At 40.3% G+C, this 18222-nt stretch overlaps 1 protein-coding gene across 5 annotated transcripts in view; it reads left to right on the top strand.

The window, feature by feature from the left end:
- The first annotated feature begins 5990 nt into the window (after nt 1–5990).
- Nucleotides 5991–18222, top strand: part of paplna (papilin a, proteoglycan-like sulfated glycoprotein) — a 43386-nt gene continuing 31154 nt past the window's right edge. Inside the window, exons 1-8 of one of the 5 annotated variants that reach the window (XM_051868513.1) lie at nt 5991–6122; nt 8273–8310; nt 8397–8483; nt 11361–11464; nt 13592–13652; nt 14320–14422; nt 15575–15705; nt 18075–18198. In XM_051868513.1, coding sequence (XP_051724473.1) covers nt 8433–8483; nt 11361–11464; nt 13592–13652; nt 14320–14422; nt 15575–15705; nt 18075–18198 — 574 coding nt within the window. In that variant the 5' untranslated portion in view covers nt 5991–6122; nt 8273–8310; nt 8397–8432. Of the gene's footprint in view, nt 6123–8180; nt 8311–8396; nt 8484–11360; nt 11465–13591; nt 13653–14319; nt 14423–15574; nt 15706–17253; nt 17561–17950; nt 17973–18074; nt 18199–18222 lie in introns of those variants that run through there. The other 4 variants (XM_051868515.1, XM_051868514.1, XM_051868516.1 and 1 more) reach the window with 4 other exon arrangements.

Below are 18222 nucleotides of genomic sequence, written 5' to 3'. Positions count from 1 at the left end.
TCTGGAGGTAGTAGTAGTTTCCCTGGGAACCTCTTGGCATGGCATTCACTCTCCTTTGTGATTGGACCTTGGTGATTTGCGTCAAGCTGAGCCTTCACGTTCCACCTCAGCCTCTCACCTGAAGTCTACAATTATCTTGTTCATCAAATCAACAGAGATTATTTTACAAAAACACATCAGGTACTGGCATGTCACTGATGCTATTGTACCTCATGCTTCAGTGTTTCTGCTTAAAACATATGTGATACCTCAAATTGCTGTCGGACTTGCGAGTTTCACTTGGTGGACAATAAAAAGGGCTGATTTGCATTGAATCAAGGACCAGGGCTCTTCAAATCCAGTCCTGGAGGGCCAGTGTCTGGCAGACTTGTGTACCAATCTCAATTTAACCCATCTGTCTGTCATTTGCTAGTTCTCAACATCTTGATGAGCTTGTTCAGGTGTGTTTGGTTGGGGTTAGAGCTAAACTCAGAAGGACGCTCCTCCAAGGTTGGAGTTGAAGAGCCATGACCTAAGCCAAACATGTTCCTATTGGTCAGCGGTGTCCTATCCAGCTTTTGGAGGGCCTTTTTCCTGCAGAGTTTAGCTCAAACACATCTGCCTCGATCTGTCCTGAAGACCTTGGGGCAGTTGTGGCCTAATGGTTAGAGAGTTAGACGGTAACCCAAAGGTGGGGGGTTCAATTCTCAATACCGGCATGAAATGACTGAGGTGCCCTTGAGCAAGTCATCTAACCCCCAATCGCTCCCCGGTGCCACAACAAAATGGCTGCCCACCTTTCTATGTGTGTGTGTCCACATTTTGAAGCGTAAGTGTGTGTGTTCACTACTCACTACTCCTAATGTGTGTGCACTAATTTGGATGGGTTACCAAACTTGGCCTTTACATGTCACTTCACTTGATTAGCTGGTTCATGTGGGTTTAATTGGGTCAAACATTAACAGCTCAAACCCTGATCAATCTCATCTACTTGTAATGTTCTAGTAGCCATGGATATTTTGAATAGCTTGCTCAAGTGTATTTAATTAGGCTGGGAGCTAAGATCAGTGACTCTCCAGGGCTGGATTTGAGGAACCCTATAGTAGAGCATGGTGTAACGAGGTCATTTGTTCAGGGAAGAAGGAAGCGGAAGGAAGGAAATGTTCAACAATAGCTTTAATCATATAAAACAAACACAAAATGAAAGTAAGGGCTGCAGCCCTTAACGGACGACTGCCACACACACAGAAACAAAACATAACGTAAAATAGTTCAGACCTGATCCTCTCTCGTCCTTCATGTCCCTCTTTTATGCTTCCGAGCTCCTCTGTGAGATATGAGACCGGTGCAGCACGTAGGTGGCACTCATTATCAATCACGCCACCAGCCTCGCGCCGTTCTTACTGCCCTCAGCCTCGTGCTGCTTGCCACATACCCCCATCGCCCCTCGCAGGCCGGGGGTACCCTCGAGACTGCACTCTACTCCCCCCTCTGGGGGGAACCGTCACAGCGGGCCACAGCACCTGAGGGTAAGGACAGATGAGGTGAGAGAAAAAGGGACTGAAGCATCAGGAGCATAAGAGGGAAAAAAATTCTTGGTCCGGTTCCCAAAACGCATTGCCATCTGGTCCTCCACTAGTTGGGTGAACTTTCTGTGATGTCTGGCGGCAGCGCTGGATAGCCCTCTTTGAAAGGCTCGACACTCCTCCACTGCCTGGTGGACGGCGACAGCTCCTCCAGGTTCGGCCAGCTGGCAGGAGTCCCCTGTTCCCTGCTCCTCTCCATCATGGTGGACAGCAGCAGGCTATAGCCTCTGCAAACTGCGGCAGCGACTCCGCTCCCTCACGGACAGCAGCTGCCCCCTCCACAACCCAGGCGGCCGGCAGCGAGTTTGTCCGTCCCCCCGGCAACTCACTCCAGCCCACAGTCCAGGCCTGGTCCTCTCTCATCCTTCACTGTCATCGCTTCTCCTTTTATGCTTCTGAGCTCCTCCGTAAGATACGAGACCGCGTGTGGAGTGCAGGTGACGCTCATTAGCAATCACGCCACCGGCCTCACACCGTTCTCACTGCCCTCAGCCTCATCCTGCTTGCCACACATGGTTTTAACAACAGTAGGGTTTTGGGCTTGATTCCCAGGGAATGCATGAACCTGATGAGATGTACAGTATACCTTGAATGCGGTGTAAATCATTGCAAGCATCTTAAAATATGAAATGAGATGAACATCACAGAGAATGGGGGATGTACTCTTACGTCAAACTTGTAGTTGGTTCAATTCAGTTTGATCTTTAAAAGAAATTTATTTATGCCAGTGTGAGGAAACAGAGCTAAATTTGATCACTCATTGTTTTGATGGCCTGTTCATTCATTTCCCAGTAAGGTATTAAGCTGGCTTATTAGAGGCCATGCAAGGCTGTAAGACACTCTAATCTCTTGAGGTGAGTCTTGAGCACTTAGACCACCAAGACTACAGGAGATGTGGCTAAGGATAGCTCCTCTAAGGGGATTACCAGAAGTGTGAGGGAGTGTCCTATGACACGCAAGACAAGCCGGCACTGAAGGATTAGGCCATAAGTGATTAGTAGGGACACGTATCCCGAGTCACACCGCAGGCACCAAGGACACAGCCACTCTTACGCTCTGCAACTTAGTCCTGCACCTTCTACTCACAACCATGTCGAAGGAAAAACTAGAAGGTCTGGTGAAGCGCATGGAGGTGACCCTCGTGGAGATGGAGCAGCTGAAGCTGCACTGTGGCCGGCAGAGTGAGGAGCTGAGCCAGCTAGTAGTGGAGCTCCGCCGGGAGAACCAGGAGCTTGCCGAGAAGTACAACCAGCTGGCGCAGGACATGAAGGAGGCTAAAGAAATCATCGAACAGCTGCAGGACACCAAGTACGCTTTCGACGCAAAGGAGAGGCAAGCCCAGAAGCTCAGCCGACAACTCTGAAAGACAAAAATCGAACTGGTGACCCAACGTTTACTAGTTGCATGTGGCACGTTATTGGGAATATTATTAATTGCAGAGAACTGTTACAAAAAAGCGAAGAAAACTACGTGGACATGGAAACGTATCTGTAATGATTACACACTGTGTGCTCCTGCTGGGGGTGTTTTAGGCCAAGGAGTGAATCAATGGAAAATATGCCAATACTGATTTTAATTTAAATGTACTTGAGTTCACCCTGTAAATGTTTGGTTTCAATGCAATGAAAGATGGACAAAACTGCAGATTATTATGGTTGAAAAAGGGACATGGGTCAAAACCAAGCCTTGGTACTAGAATACTTAGTTAGTTGTGGTTGTGGAACTGTGACAATGACGAAGCAATTCGTAAAGTGAACCTCTGTGATTTAGAAAAGTAAAGTCACACTGTAGTTGATTAATGCCTGAACACATGGTCAGACCACAAAGGATTATCTAACCAAATGTAAAATCGCTGAATCCTGCAGGAGACTGTACATGCAAGGTCAGTGGTTTTGAAATAGTCATGGAAACGCTCTCTTTCGGACCCTGAAGGGCGGTGGTTAGATTATAGATTGCGTCAACATGGGTATTGGTGCCCTGTATAGTTACAAAGATTATATCCAAAAATATCCCATTCCAGGTAATCGGTTTAGAAAAATTACTAGATCAAGCTTTGCTTTCTGCATTGATTTTCAAAATGACTTTGAATGACTTCACCTTGAATTATAACTATACTCTAAATATTACACAAGTAACTCCTCTATTAAAGAGAAAAAAAACTAGATGCTTCTCTAATGCCTTTTTGGGCCCTGTCACAATATGTAATATGTTTTGTTTTGTTTTTTTTAAGTCCTAAGCCTAATAAACCAGGGCCAGTAATTTGCCTGTTCCCAAGCCCTACCTTTTTAAAAGTCCACTTTATGTTCTTTAACACAGTAATCCACTATTTGCACTCTGGTTTCACATTAAAAATGCCTTCTAATTTGACTCAGCAATTTGTAAAATATTGGTATAAATCATCATTTTAAGTTAAAATGTGGATTTAACCGTGTATCATTTCATCACTTTTGGATCATCATTTTTCAAAGACCCATACCTTACTATGTCCATACACAAATTCTTCTGAAACCACCAATCTCTTTGTACCATCCTCATACACTGGCAAATGAAGTAATTACGCTATAGTGTAGACTACATAGCCTGCAGAGCATTGTGGGAAAACATTTGTATACCACCCTGGATGTCATTGATAAAAGCCACTAAGTCCAGCAGTCTTGCTGTGATATGACCGGTGTTATGAAGCTGTGATGTATGTTATGACTTCTAATGCTAGAGTGCTTCTCTGAATATGCTGGTTTATGCAGTGTGAATGAATGTCATTACATGAAAACATGTATTTACCTTTAAAAATGTCAACATTATTTTTGTTTAGTGTTAATGTGTGATTGTCATTTCAACGAAACTGAAAAAGGTCCTCAGATTAAAAACATTATATTGAAAAAACCCCCCAAACAAACAGATTTTGTATGTAAATTGACAGAAATGTAGTTTCTCTGTGGCTAAAATGTTTCTACACCCCATGCTTTTATCACAGGATCATGTCTGAAATTAATCACTAATCCCATTCCCATGAGCCGTAGTGAGATAAACCGAAAGGAACCCCATGCTAACATTAAAGCATGGTGCATGGATGATTTCATGATGCTTTTCTGCCTCGGCAGTTTGTCATTGAGTTGATCAGAGTGTAAATGAGATGACGACGAAGGTAAATCCTGTCAATACCAGCTCTTGAAGCTAGAGGGCGCAGCAAGAGTCCAGCAAGGCAAATGCATGTCGTCTCCTGATTACAAAGAATAATGAAAATTAATTATTAGATCACTTTCATTTTTGTTTAAATAAAGGCTAAATATGCAGTCCTAGAAGTTATAGAATAGTTTAAACCATTACTGAAAACTAGACTTGAACATTAATAATAAATTTCAATTAAACAAGCATTTTACTCAAAAAACACAAATATCTGTTCAAAAAACATCTGAGTGAAAGTAAAATGTACAACTTTAAATTAAGTATTAAAAAGTAACCTAGCAAAACTGAAAACAATAGAGGTTGTTGTTTAATCATTTTGAATCATCTTAAATTGCATAAAATGTTTTGTCGTATTAATTCGCATGGATTCATTTTTCACCACAAGACTAGTAATGCACTAACAAAGTAAATAGGGTCAATCTTCATTTCATGTGGACTTCAAACGGGATGAAAAAAACAGTCCTGTCCGATCAACACACACAAAAAGTTTCATTGTTTTTTAATGAATAGCGTGAGTGAATGATTCAATGACTCACTCATAAAGAAAGTCAACCTGTTGAAGTAATGATGTGACTACAGAAATCTCCATCACTGTCTTTATAGTACTGGCTCCAATACTGTCTGTAAACGGGTTCAGGGACCAACGGGAACGTACACGCTGCAATGTTTCTGGAGTTACATCTGCATTTAAATAAACAAAAATATATGTCAAAATAGAAATGTAAATTCAAAAATTTTCAATTTTCATATTTATTATATATAAGTCAGCAACACATTCATGCCCTCTACATATTTTTGAAATGCTGTTGCAATTAGCTATTTGTGAAAGTAATGAGTTGTATATTTTGTAAATATCTCACTATACATTGTTATTTTTGATAAGGTTCATCATGTTCAGGAACTCACGTGAGATGTAGAGGAAAACTTTCCAGTCTAAGTTCAATTCATTAGATATTTATTAGTATAACGTTAAGTATTGCACATTTATTTGGTGCAGAGATCAATATGTGTTTTGTAAAATGTTTGGAGCTGTTATTATTACTATTATTATTAATTTAGAGCTCTAGGAGGAGTTACAATTTTAGTCTCAGAATAATAATAATAATACGTTTAAATAGAAGTTGTAAGGTATGCTATTTATAGTTATCTTGGTATTTTTGTTAGGGGAGTTTTTCCCCACTCTTTTCTCAGTGCTGCTGTGTGTGTGTGTGTGTGTGTGTGTGTGTGTGTGTGTGAGTGTGTGAGTGTAGACATTTAACACCAGTCTTCTCTCACGCGCCTCAGAGAGAGAACAGGGAGAGTTCAGAGAGCAGATTCATCACCGTGAGATGCGAACATCAGCTCTGTTTTCTTTCGACAGCCGGGAAGAAAGTGAGTTATATGTGTGTGACTTTGCTAATGTTAATTACTTTCAATGTGTTTTCTGTGTGAGACAAAAAAGTTTTTGACGTTCTCGCTGAAACATGAGCAGTTCATCAAACCCTGTGTTGAGTGATAGCTTCATCTCTGATGGGGGTTAATGTGTTTAACTGTGGCTGGATTATTTATTAAAAAGAGTCTTAGCAGTTTTGTTAATCTGGATGGATTTCGTCATTGGATATAATTTTTACAGAAAAAATAACAAAAACGTAGAAACACTGAAATGAAAGTGAACGGTAAGAGCAACGGATGACATTAAACGAAACAAAGCAAGTTAAGATCAATCAAAATAGGTATATATATACTTTATAACCGTTTTTATGTCGCAATATTTTAATCACCCTTTACAGTTACTTCAATAGTCCCGTGTTTAGTTTAGATGCACACCGTCCTGACAGTCATAAACTCGTTTCTTGTTACATTTGTAGTCTTGATATATTTGTAGTTGTATGTTTTGGCAATGACTGTATGCTGTGTTAATGGGAGAGAGTTTACGTCTGTGGGCTCAAAATCACCAGTAGGCTTCTTCTCACTTCAGAAAGTCTCATCTTAGAGCGGCGTTGGCAGGTGGCAGCATGCTCAGACTGGCAGCAGAGCAGCCGTTTCTCATAATAAAGATCATTTCCAGCTTGTTTCAGGCTGATAGAACATGATTTCTGAGAGGGTTGCTTGATTACTCAGAAGTTTAACGTATATTGGTGGATATTGAAGAGCTTTCACTGTTGGCAGCCCCAGATGACAGTTCCGGTCATTTCCTTCAAACAATATAGTGCCACACATGATGCTGCAAACAAACCACATCACTGCAACATCACACACATTCAGACATTATGAACTGGCATGTGGGTTTGAAGTGAACACAGGATGATGAATTGGGATGTGAATTTGGAGGAAGAGAAATTTAGGTCCTGAATTGCAATGTAAAGAAATTCAACACAGTCACACAACTGAGGAGTTGTGATTTTGATATGTAGAGTCATATTTTTTCTCAACTGAAACTAAACTAAAGTTGAGTTGAAACTATGGTTGGCCACCTGAGGCAGATTTTGGGTCTTTGAACTGGGTGTTTATTTGCGAATCTTAGCCTCTGAAATTCTGGCAGTGTCAGAAATTTTGCATCACAGTCATGAAAGTGCTTCTGTGTTCTACAGGGTTATTGGGAGCTAAGGCTTGGTTACGATGTGCATCATTCAATCTGATGTACAACCGTTTCAGTGCCGTCAAAATAAGTGATACATCCATCAAAACTGTTACCTGTTTGCTACTTCAGTTCTAATCAGTATTTGAATATGAATTTTAAAGTCATTCTAAAGACTGGAATACAGTATGTGACTTTTGCCAGGATGATTTACAATCTTAAAAATAAAGGTTCAGAAAGGGGGTTTCTACATCGTTGCCATAAGACCGTGAAACACCAAACCGACGTCAAAGACCTATAGAGGTGAGGAAAGCCAAAAAGCTGTTTGAACACAACACAAAGATTACAGTCGACAACCAGCTAGCATATGCGTTCTGCGCCTGCATGAAAGGAAATAACTGTATATCAGCAGGTATCAATGGTCTATATTCATCATTCAAACAGCGCTTGCTTACCATTTTGAATGTCAATCATGCTGATCACTTTCTTCATTCCAGGTGGCTCATGTTGTTATGAAAATATTTGCGTATTGGACTGATGACATAACATTAGAACAAGCTTCTGTCTGTACCGTCTTGACTTCTTTGCTCGCTGTCATCACTTTCACTGTTATTCTCATGCACTGACTCATTTGCTAAACTGAACAGTTAATCAGAGTGATCTCCCTTACCGGCAGCCCGACTATAGCTGTTCAGAGATGTGGATTGGTCAATCTAGGGTACCAAATAATAAACAAAACAAAACAAATGTTTTAATTTGCATGGTGATGAGTGCAAATGTCAAATCTCAAATAACACTTTGAAAGGGATGTTTGGCAGGCGTTCCTACTAATGTTTTTTTTTTCTTTTTTTCTTCATAATTCATGTTTTCAGACGAGGTGATGTGTCTTGTCTGTTTGAGCATGCACAGCTTCGGGGCTTTTCCCAATCAACAGAAAACTAACACACACCTTTGTCTGTTGCAGGACATTAGGTGTGTGAGCATTGAATTGGCACAAAACAGGTATGTTTTACACGTGTCATGTGGGCATAATATTGTGTAGCACAGGTGTTGTCTTTTCATCATATCTGCTGTGTGCTGTACCATAGTGCTGCATCACTGAGGATTCATCAGGAGCGATCAGGATGCTGTCGGTTGTGGTCTGTCTGCAGCTGTTACTGGCTTCTGTTTTTATGGTGAGTGAAATACTGCAGTACACTATAACCAATGATGGTTCAGCCAATAAATTACACTTGCTTCACCATGAAATGTAGATTACAGCTACGAAACCTGAAACAGAGACGTGTAACTGTTTAGAAACCAGTACATGGTGTGAGAGAACAAACCTTTCTACTTTTAAAATCAAGATTTTACCAGATATACACTTAATGTCACGTGTGGGTGCTGTAGAGACACACTGGACGAAGGAATAGAAAATCAAAACAGTCTTTATTAATATCCACCCACTAAAACTCAGTAGATAACAGAAACACAACCACTTAACATCAATGGTAACAGACAAACGAACTAGGGAAACTTCAAACAAAAGTATTTATTAAGTAAAATAAACTACACAGGTACGAAGAAGGCCATGATACAGCATGTATACACGACAATGCCGAAAAACTGAATGGAGCACGAAGAGGAAATTAAATACACAGTGATGATGACAAAATAACAGGTGTGATGATTTAATGAGTGTCCATGACAACTAATGACTAGTGGGAAACTAGAACAAAGGAAACGGGAAACTGAAATGAAAGTAAACACAGATCGTGATAGAACGCCCCCACCTGAGAAGGAACGGTCACGCTCCGTGATGGATAGATTGAGGGAAGAATGGTGGAGGTTCTGGAGGGGTGGATGAGGGTCCGGCGAGGCGCTGGAAACCGATAGGCGAGCAGGTGGGAGGAAACAGGGCGGAGCAGATGACCAAAGAAGCCATGGAGGAGATGATGGGAGGAACCATGGAGGAGCTGACGGTGGGAGTAGCCATGGAGGCGTGGATGGTGGTAGGATCCAGGGAGGAACAGATGGCCGACGAGATCTCAGAGCGAGCCAGGAGACAGCTATGAGGGAGGCAATCCAGGGCAGCAGTGATGGAGGGAGGGGCCAAGGTGGTAGTTGGAGCTCCAACCAACAGCGATGACACCTTGAGATGTAGAGGCCCAGGCGGAGTCCGTGGGACAGAGAAACCTGGTGACATGGAAGGACTGGAAGGCCAAGGTGGAGTCCCAGTGACGAGCAGCCAAAGTGGAGCCAGGGTGCCTGAGGACTGAGGCAATGCCGGTGTAAGTGAGAACAGAGGCATAGTCAGGAGAAAGGAAGAAACCTGATGGAGCCACAGGGGTGGAGGGATGAGGCGCAGCCGAAGGCCGGAAGTCCGTGGTGATGGTAGAGTGATAACTGACCAAGGTGGAGCCGGTGGGACGAGGGAGCCGGTGAAGCCAAAGGGACGATGGTCCCAGGTGGAGCCGAGGGGGCGAGGAGCCAGGGCAGAGCTGATTGGTTGACAGGCAGAGGCCAGGACTCCTCATGCCAGGGCAGGGCTGGGGACGGGAAGCCCCAAAGCAGATTAGGGCTGCATGTCAGTCAGCGGTGGCAGAGCCGAGGGAATTGCTGGCTTCTGTGGAGCGTGCAGGAGAGGAAGACTGAGTGTGGAAGTATGCTCTGTGAAGAATAGAAATGGAGGCAACAAAGAACACTCTGATGGTTAAGACTGGTGGCGACGACGAACTAGGGCTGGACAGGACCAGCAGCGATGAAGGAGTAGAAGATTCCGAGCTGGATGGGACCAGCAGCGATGATGAAGACAGAGGTGACAAACATACATTTGTGTAGGAAGGGACCAGCGGCAGAGAAGGTTTGTGGGTGGGAAGGCTGGGAAGCACTACCTCTGCTTCCAAGTCTATCAACCATTCCTTTGAATCCAGGTTCACCAAAACCCCCACTGTTGCGGATGTTATGGCTGGCTCACACACCTGGTCAACCAGGACCTCAGACTACTCCTCCGGGACGGATGTGGCTGCTGGCTCTAGCTCCTTAGCAGGCATTGGCTCAGGCTTGATCTCTGTGGTGGGAATCAGCTGATTCTCTTGGTCTGTGGTGGGCTCTAGCTCCTTATCCACAGCAGGAGCTGGACCTGGCTCTGGGGTGGTGACGGATGATATGTCGACTCACAGGGCGAAGCTGATGTACTCTGCCTGTGTCCAGCAGTAGTTTCCCTGAGGCATCACCAGCCGAATCTTGTAGTCCAGACCTATCCAAAATCCCTCCGTGAGCATGATGTCATTGCAGACGGCGAGGTGGCTGGCATTGATGAACTCCTCCCTGTACTCCTCCAGGTCTCTTCCTCCTTGGAAAATGAAAATCATAGCCCTGTTGGGCTTGAAAAATCTCCCCATTGGCGCTATGTTTATGGTTATTGACTTCACTTTTCAGGTCCAGTGTTCTGTAATGTTTTAGTTCAGATGAGAATGAGAAAGATACAAAAGGTTCCAAAACAAAAGTTTTTATTAAGTAAAACAAACTCAGGTAATCCACAGGTACGAAGAAGGCAGCAAAACAGCATGTAGACACAACAATACTGGACAACTGAATGGAGCACAAAGAGGAACTTAAATACACAGTGATGATGACAAAATAACAAACAGGTGTGATGGTTGAATGAGTGTCCATGAAAATGAATGACTAGTGGGAAACTAGAACAAAGGAAACAGGTAAATGAAGAAAAACAGACTAAAAATCCATCAACATATTCTCTTTATTTATAATGAAATAGTATGTAGTTAATATGGTATAGATATTCTAAACTGATCAAGAACAAATACATTCTAGTAAATAATAGTATCGGATTGGCAGTGATATCGGCAAGATTGCGGAGTCAGTATCAGACATGAAAAAGTGGTATCGAGCCATCCTTAATCTCAACATTTCCCATTCGTTATACAATCTATTATAATCAGATGTACATTATAATGAGGAAGAGAATATCTCTTGCTACTTCTGTTTCATTGCATTTTTAACTTCAAATGTTATTTGATAGAAACATATGATTTCTTAACTGTTTATAGCAACCCACTGGTGATTTCTGGGATGAGTGGGGTCCGTACGGTGAATGCAGTCGCAGCTGTGGCGGTGGGGTTACCCTGAGGACCAGGCGATGTGTAACCCAGCGGTAAGTGGACTTTGTCTTTGAGAGACTCTTTTATTTACTGTAATTGTAATAACACTTGAGTTGTGTCACCCAATGGTTCAAGGGTAGAACAGATGTCAAGGAGTTTATAATTCACCCTTGAATACCTCTTCTGCTTAATAGAGAAGCCTCATGGGAACCATGCCTGTCCTCTGGTGTTAAGTGATATAAATGATAATAATATCTCTTTTTCTAAGACATTATTTTACACTCTTAACTCTTTCCATGCCATTGATGAAATGTTCCGTCATTAATGACACAACGCTTCCCCGCCATTGATGAGTTACTCCGGCAGTTTGTGTTTGCGCTGTTATACGGTAGGGGGCACTGTTATGGATCTTCAGAAACAGTACAGCATCTCTGAATCAAAAACAAGCAAAGAATAAGATCTGCATAAACCAGAAGGTGGATGTTTACGAGAGGTTTACGACTGTGCAAGCTTTGGGGTGTTGATGGACTCGATCTCTGATAATTCATGTTTTGATCATCGCTCTGAATCCAATCTGGATGAAGTCTTTGACAAAAATGTGATTTTCTCAGTTTTTTGTTCAACTTTTTTTTTTTTTTTTTTTTACACAAATTCAAGTTTTGATTAAAAAAGAATGACACTAGAATACTTTTGTTTTCTGTTTAAAAGCAGAGGCTCTGTTCTTCAGTGTTTACATTCAGTGTCTGCAGTGTTTATTCATACAACACAATATTCTGGGCATGAAAGTTTTATGAATATGATCAAAAACTTAAAAACTGGCAACTTAAAACTAAAACGCTGACAGGGAAAGAGTTTCAAATGCACAAAAGGTTCTTTATAGTGGACAAAGTTTCTTTAGATTATTAAAATATTATTTACACTAAAGGGATATGTGTTTCTTTTAAGAACTGTTCACTGAAAGATTCTTTATGGAACTCGAAATGCTTGAAACAGCTCTTTTGTCACACACACTGGTTTAGTCAAGTATGCAAGGTCAAGTATGCACTTTAAGTGGAACTTGTTACATTGTATAATTATGTGTTTGACTGATAGGGACTTGGCTGGGGAAAGTCTTCACCAGGACATTGAGAGCTTTGGCCATAAATCTGGGTGTTGGAATCTGGTCTGCTTGTTCTGTCTTGCATTTTACCCTGTGAATGGTGCTTATGAAGAAGAGGAAGATTGTCTATCAACTTACCACTCCTCTTTAAATTATTTGCCTAGCCCATGTTTAGTTAAATGATACTTTTGTGGTCTAATACAAACCCATTGCCCATGCCTATAGAAACTGAACAATACAAACGGTATTTCTACCAGTCAGAATCTGTTCTGTCTGATGTAGGCTACTGTATTTGAATGAAGTTACAATGCATGCATGATGCGTTGAGAAATCTAACACTCTGTGTGTGTCAGAGTTTCCCAGAAACAGTTTTGACATTGATCTCAGTAACTTGGAAGAAATTTGAGCTCCTAAATACACTTCTCGCTCAACACTGAAACGTCCCCCTGAGGCGATCTTTCTGAGACTTTCAGACATCTCTCTTCCAGCTTGTTGCAAGTGTTTATACCTGTGCACTCTAGTCTCGCCGGGTGAATGAATCAGGCGCCACACCCTGACTTTTTCCTTGCAATATTACTGTCTGTCATGTGCTGACATAACATTTAGAAATACTGGAAAGTCCATGCAGCTGTATCCACTCATTAATAATGTTATTGATGTATGAGTACAAAAGAACAGGATGACGTGGAGCAGACAGGTTGAGGTATGAAGTAGTGCAGAATTTGTTGTGTCTCAGAAGAGATTGAGGCATCAGCCCTCAACACACCCATAAACACTTGTTATGATCTCTGTGCATTTGTGTGTCTGTGTGGGTGTGTGTTTCTTTAGTGAGGGTGTGCGTTTGTATGCATCCTTAGACATGTCTATAATATGAGACACTTGCTATTTTAGGATTTTTTTTTTTTTTTACACTTTGGGGGTCATTTAAAGTCCAAATGAGGCATTCTGAGTATGGTTCACTTTAAGTCTGCGGTGTGGTTCTTAAATATCAGCATCAGGCTTGGCCAATAAGTGTTGTGAGTGTGACTTTTATTTTGACAGCGGTGTGCCATCTTTGTGCTCATCTGTCCTCTCTCTGCAGGACTGATGGTGGTCACAGCTGTGTGGGTCCAGATAAGTCCCATCGCTCATGTAATATCCAGGTACACACCGAAAGCTCTTCTGCTCAATGACCCATGTGAATCTTATTTAAATCTTTATTTAAATATCTTAATTAAATCTTATACTTGATCAATTAATGGCATTGATATATTTGAGAATTTATTCTTTTTTAGCATTGTATATTGATTTTTTTGACATAATTAGTATTTACACTATGGTTTAAAAGCTTGGGGTCTCTTCAAAAGTCTCTTCTGCTCATCAAGGCTGCATTTATTTAATCAAAAATACAGTAAAAAATGTGATATTGTGAAATATTATTACAGTGTAAATCAGCTGTTTTCTATGTGAATATATAGTAAAGTGTAATTTATTCCTGTGATCAAAGCTGAATTTTCAGCATCATTACTCCAGTCTTCAGTGTCACATGATCCTTCAGAAATCATTTTAATATGATGATTTAGACATTTCTTATTATGAATGTTGAAAACGGTTGTGCTGCTTCATATTTTTTGTGGCAATAGTGATACTTTTTATTTTTAAGGATCCTTTGATGAATAGAAAGTTTAAAAGAATTATGTTTTTACTCTCACTTTTGATAAATATAATGCATGCTTGTTGATTAAAAAGTATTAATTTCTTTAAAAAAATCTTTCTGACCCCAGAGCTTTGAACAGTAATGTATGTGATCTGAATTCTCCGAGTTATCAGGACTGTCCGGAGGGTTCCAGGGATTTCAGAGAAGAACAGTGCTCTCAATTCGATGGCACTGATTTTCAAGGAAAGCACTACAAATGGCTGCCATATTATGGTGGTATGTACAGACAGGAAGTGATTTTCTGTGTCAGGGATGATAGTTCACCAAATTATTGACTATTATACAACTGGAAGTTTAGCAGAATGGTTATCCTGCTTTTTACTTTTCACACAATAACATCATAAAATAATGATGCACCAAAATGATTTTCATGTTCATTTACCTGAAAATGAGGATTATTTAATAATCAATTGATCAAATTTATTAGCACTCAAATAAACATATAAAATATAAATTGCACATAAGACAGTTTTTATATAAACTTTCTAAATATATAATTACACATACATTAATCAAGACAATAGGTAAAAATACAATGAATAGGTAATGTTGCATGACATATTGTTTACAAGCTGTTTTATTGACGTCTTTCTGCGGTTGAAACACTGATTGATTGATTACATGAGACATGATTCATTTTATTTCTGTATCTTCTGATGATCATTGATGTTTATTTGGTGCTGTAACTGTAGTAAAGAGGAAGAGATGATCAGTTCAACTGCAGTGATCTGTCACCACACATTTAAGAACCACAAAACCGCATTTATTTCGTAAGAAAATAGAATTTGAAAGATGTGTCTTTGTTTCACATCAAAATTAACAAAGCACAAAGCTTATTGTGATTATTGGATGTGAGGCGCAACAAATAATGTTTAGTGAAGTTTTGTTCACACATCAACTGAAAACAGCACAGACTAAAATATCTTGCTTCATCAAAATGAAGATCGATTAAAATCAAAATCAATATTGTCAACCCAGCGCTAGCGTCCACACAGCAGACATGTTTACCTGTTGAAGCTTATCAACGAAAAGACACTGACACAGTCAAAATACGCCATCAGAGAAGTGCTAATTCAGTCAATTATTTCAGCCTACCAAAATTGTATCAGCCGAAACCGAAAATTCATTTTTGGCCCCCAAAATTTCAGTGCATGACTAATATAAAACTAGCCCATGTAATGTGTGTGCTATATTACATGCTTTTAATGCTACAGCATTTACAATGAATGTGATGTAGTTTTGTTTCATTTTGTCTAAAGATCATGTAGATCTAAATAGTGTTTTCTCTCTTTAATGTTTTGGCTCTTGACAGTATTCTGTACAGGTGACAATGCTGATGTTGAGCTGTATCTTCTTTCTTCTGTTCAGGAGAGAATCCCTGTGAGTTGAACTGCATTCCCAGAGGAGAGAATTTCTACTTTCGCCACAAGTCTGCGGTGGTGGACGGCACACCCTGCCACCCTGGAGGAAAGGACATCTGTGTGAACGGGCTCTGTAAGGTTAGCACAGCAATCTTCTAGAACACTCAACGTTATCGCTTATTTTAACCAACTGACTTTTACATTTATGCATTTAGCAGACACTTTTATTCAAAGCAACTTAAACATGAGGATCAATGGAAGAGCCAATAATATTCTTAACAACAATACCAACTTACCTGAGTGCAGACTAAATTTTTTTTTTTGGTCAAAAAAGTGGTTAATTTTTCAGTCATTAGTGATGCACTGAAATTTATTGAAAAATCAAAACCGAAATTAAAGTTCTCATTTAACCAAAACCCAAAACTAATAATAAACTTTACTTAATTAATCAAATTTAATAATCAGCACTTAAATAAAAGCTGAGTTGTATATAAAACTTTAAATTGCATATTGTAACACGTGGTTGAAATCAAAATAGAGGATGCAGGATCTAAGTGCAGCAGTACATTTATTAAATAAACTCCAAAACAGACTTAAAGGTGCAATATGTAATATTTTTGCAGTAAAATATCCAAAAACCACTAGGCCAGTGTTATATATTTTGTTCACTTGAGTACTTACAATATCCCAAATGTTTGCAACTAGTATTAATTTGTGAGAAAATTGCAATTTTAACCAAGGCTCTGGGACGTGTGAGGAGTCGCCTGTCAATTGCGTCATACCCGCGTTACCCTCGGTTTCCTAATTATATGTACATGTTTTAATAGACAAGAGAACAACTGTTTATTATGCTAAGTAGCTAACATAGCATAATCAGATGCAGCTTTATTTTTATTAACAGTAATACAGCATTTTCTCCATCATACAATACGTTTCAAAATTAATTGCATGCCATTTATCAACACAAGCCATCCAGCATTTAATATGATATTGTAAAATCGATCTATCTTACTGCAGTGTGTAACAGTGTCTCACAGCAGCCGCCGAGCGAATGCACAGAGTAACGTTATAACATCATTTTCAACACCCTCAAATGTATCTAATATGATAAACAGAGCTGTGTTACCTCATACTCATGACCGGAAAAGCAGAAGCGGCGACTGTGGCATAATAAAAGTTCCGCTGCTCGTGAAGCGTGTGTTGCGCAATCGCTCCAGCGGCCTCGTTCAGCTCCCACAACACTCGGTCCTGCTCTGCTTCATACTACAGTAACGTTAATAATCGCATCCACGAACATGATTTCTGCCCGAGTCCTCTCCCGATTCTTTTCCACCGGCCGTTGAGGTGAAGACCACATGTCCCAAGATTCCGCGATCAAACTTGGCGTCATCAAGCTACGGCTTTGTTTTGAATAGGCCTCTAGTGACCTCTAGCGGACAGAAATCTTACATACTGCACCTTTAATAAACAGGCAGGAAAAGAACAAAAACAATGACGTAAATGCAACAGAGAACTGACAACTGAACTGAACAAAGGCTTAAATACACAGAACTGAGGAGCTAATTAACGAGACACAGCTGAACTCTAATCAAATCAGAAACCATAGTAACAAACAAGTGGCGGGAAACTAAGAACAAAGAAGAACATGTGACTAATGAAAAACAAACTCTAGATGTGAACAACTAAACAGAACAAAACACAACTCAAACCATGACACATATAGGGCAGTTTTTATATACATTTTTAATGATATATTAGTTCGTTGTTGAAATATAAACATTTAAACGGTGGCTGTAATTAAAACTTGTTTTCATGGCAGATTTATTCAAATATACATTAAATACTGAAGACAACAGGTTAAAATAACAAAAATAAGCGAAAAATAAAACAAATATGTAATTTAGTTGTGCATATATTTAGCCAAAAGCGCCTCTTTAGACTTATTATTTCTAGTTGACTAATGAGTTTATGGACATTGAATGGCTTTCCTGAGGTAAGATCACGTGTTTACAAGCGGTTAATTTATGCGGTTGAAACACTGATTGAAACAAGAATTTTGAACCTGACGTCATCCAATGTTCACATTTTTGTTCTAGACATATATGCAAAGTAGTGCATATTTAATTAGATAACGCCTTGTTTGCATATTTAAACGAAACATTTCAGAAAACTTGTAATACAATTTTTTTTTTTTGCAATTTTTTATGTAATCAATCAACTGGGGAAGTATGGTGATACCTATTAGTTAATTTTTTACCCTATTCACCTGGGGTGTCTCGCCTTAAAAACCGTGCAGATACACTGAAGACAGTGAACAGTGAAAACATGAACTTTATTTATTGTGTCAAAAAAGAGCCTTTAATTGCCTGTTTGAGATTTCTCCGTGGACATAGAGAGCCTTATGGGTGTGGAGTTAAACAATAGAGCACTGTCCCTGTGTTTTGCCTTGACTGTGAAGGGTGTGTTGTGAGCACTCTGTCTCTGTCTCTGTCTCTGTCTGCTCGCAGCGTCTCGGCTGTGATAACATGCTGGAGTCGGCCCAGGAGGAGGACCCCTGTCTACAGTGTGGAGGAAATGGACAGTCATGCAGTCTAGTCAAAAACAATTTCTCAATGCGCAACCTGCCCAAAGGTAAACTCACCTAAGATCCAGCCG

This window comes from Ctenopharyngodon idella, chromosome 17, assembly GCF_019924925.1.
Source record: "Ctenopharyngodon idella isolate HZGC_01 chromosome 17, HZGC01, whole genome shotgun sequence".
Taxonomy (NCBI): Eukaryota; Metazoa; Chordata; class Actinopteri; order Cypriniformes; family Xenocyprididae; genus Ctenopharyngodon; species Ctenopharyngodon idella.
The sequence above is the reverse complement of the archived record's forward strand: the minus strand, read 5'-3'. Positions and strand labels throughout refer to the sequence as shown.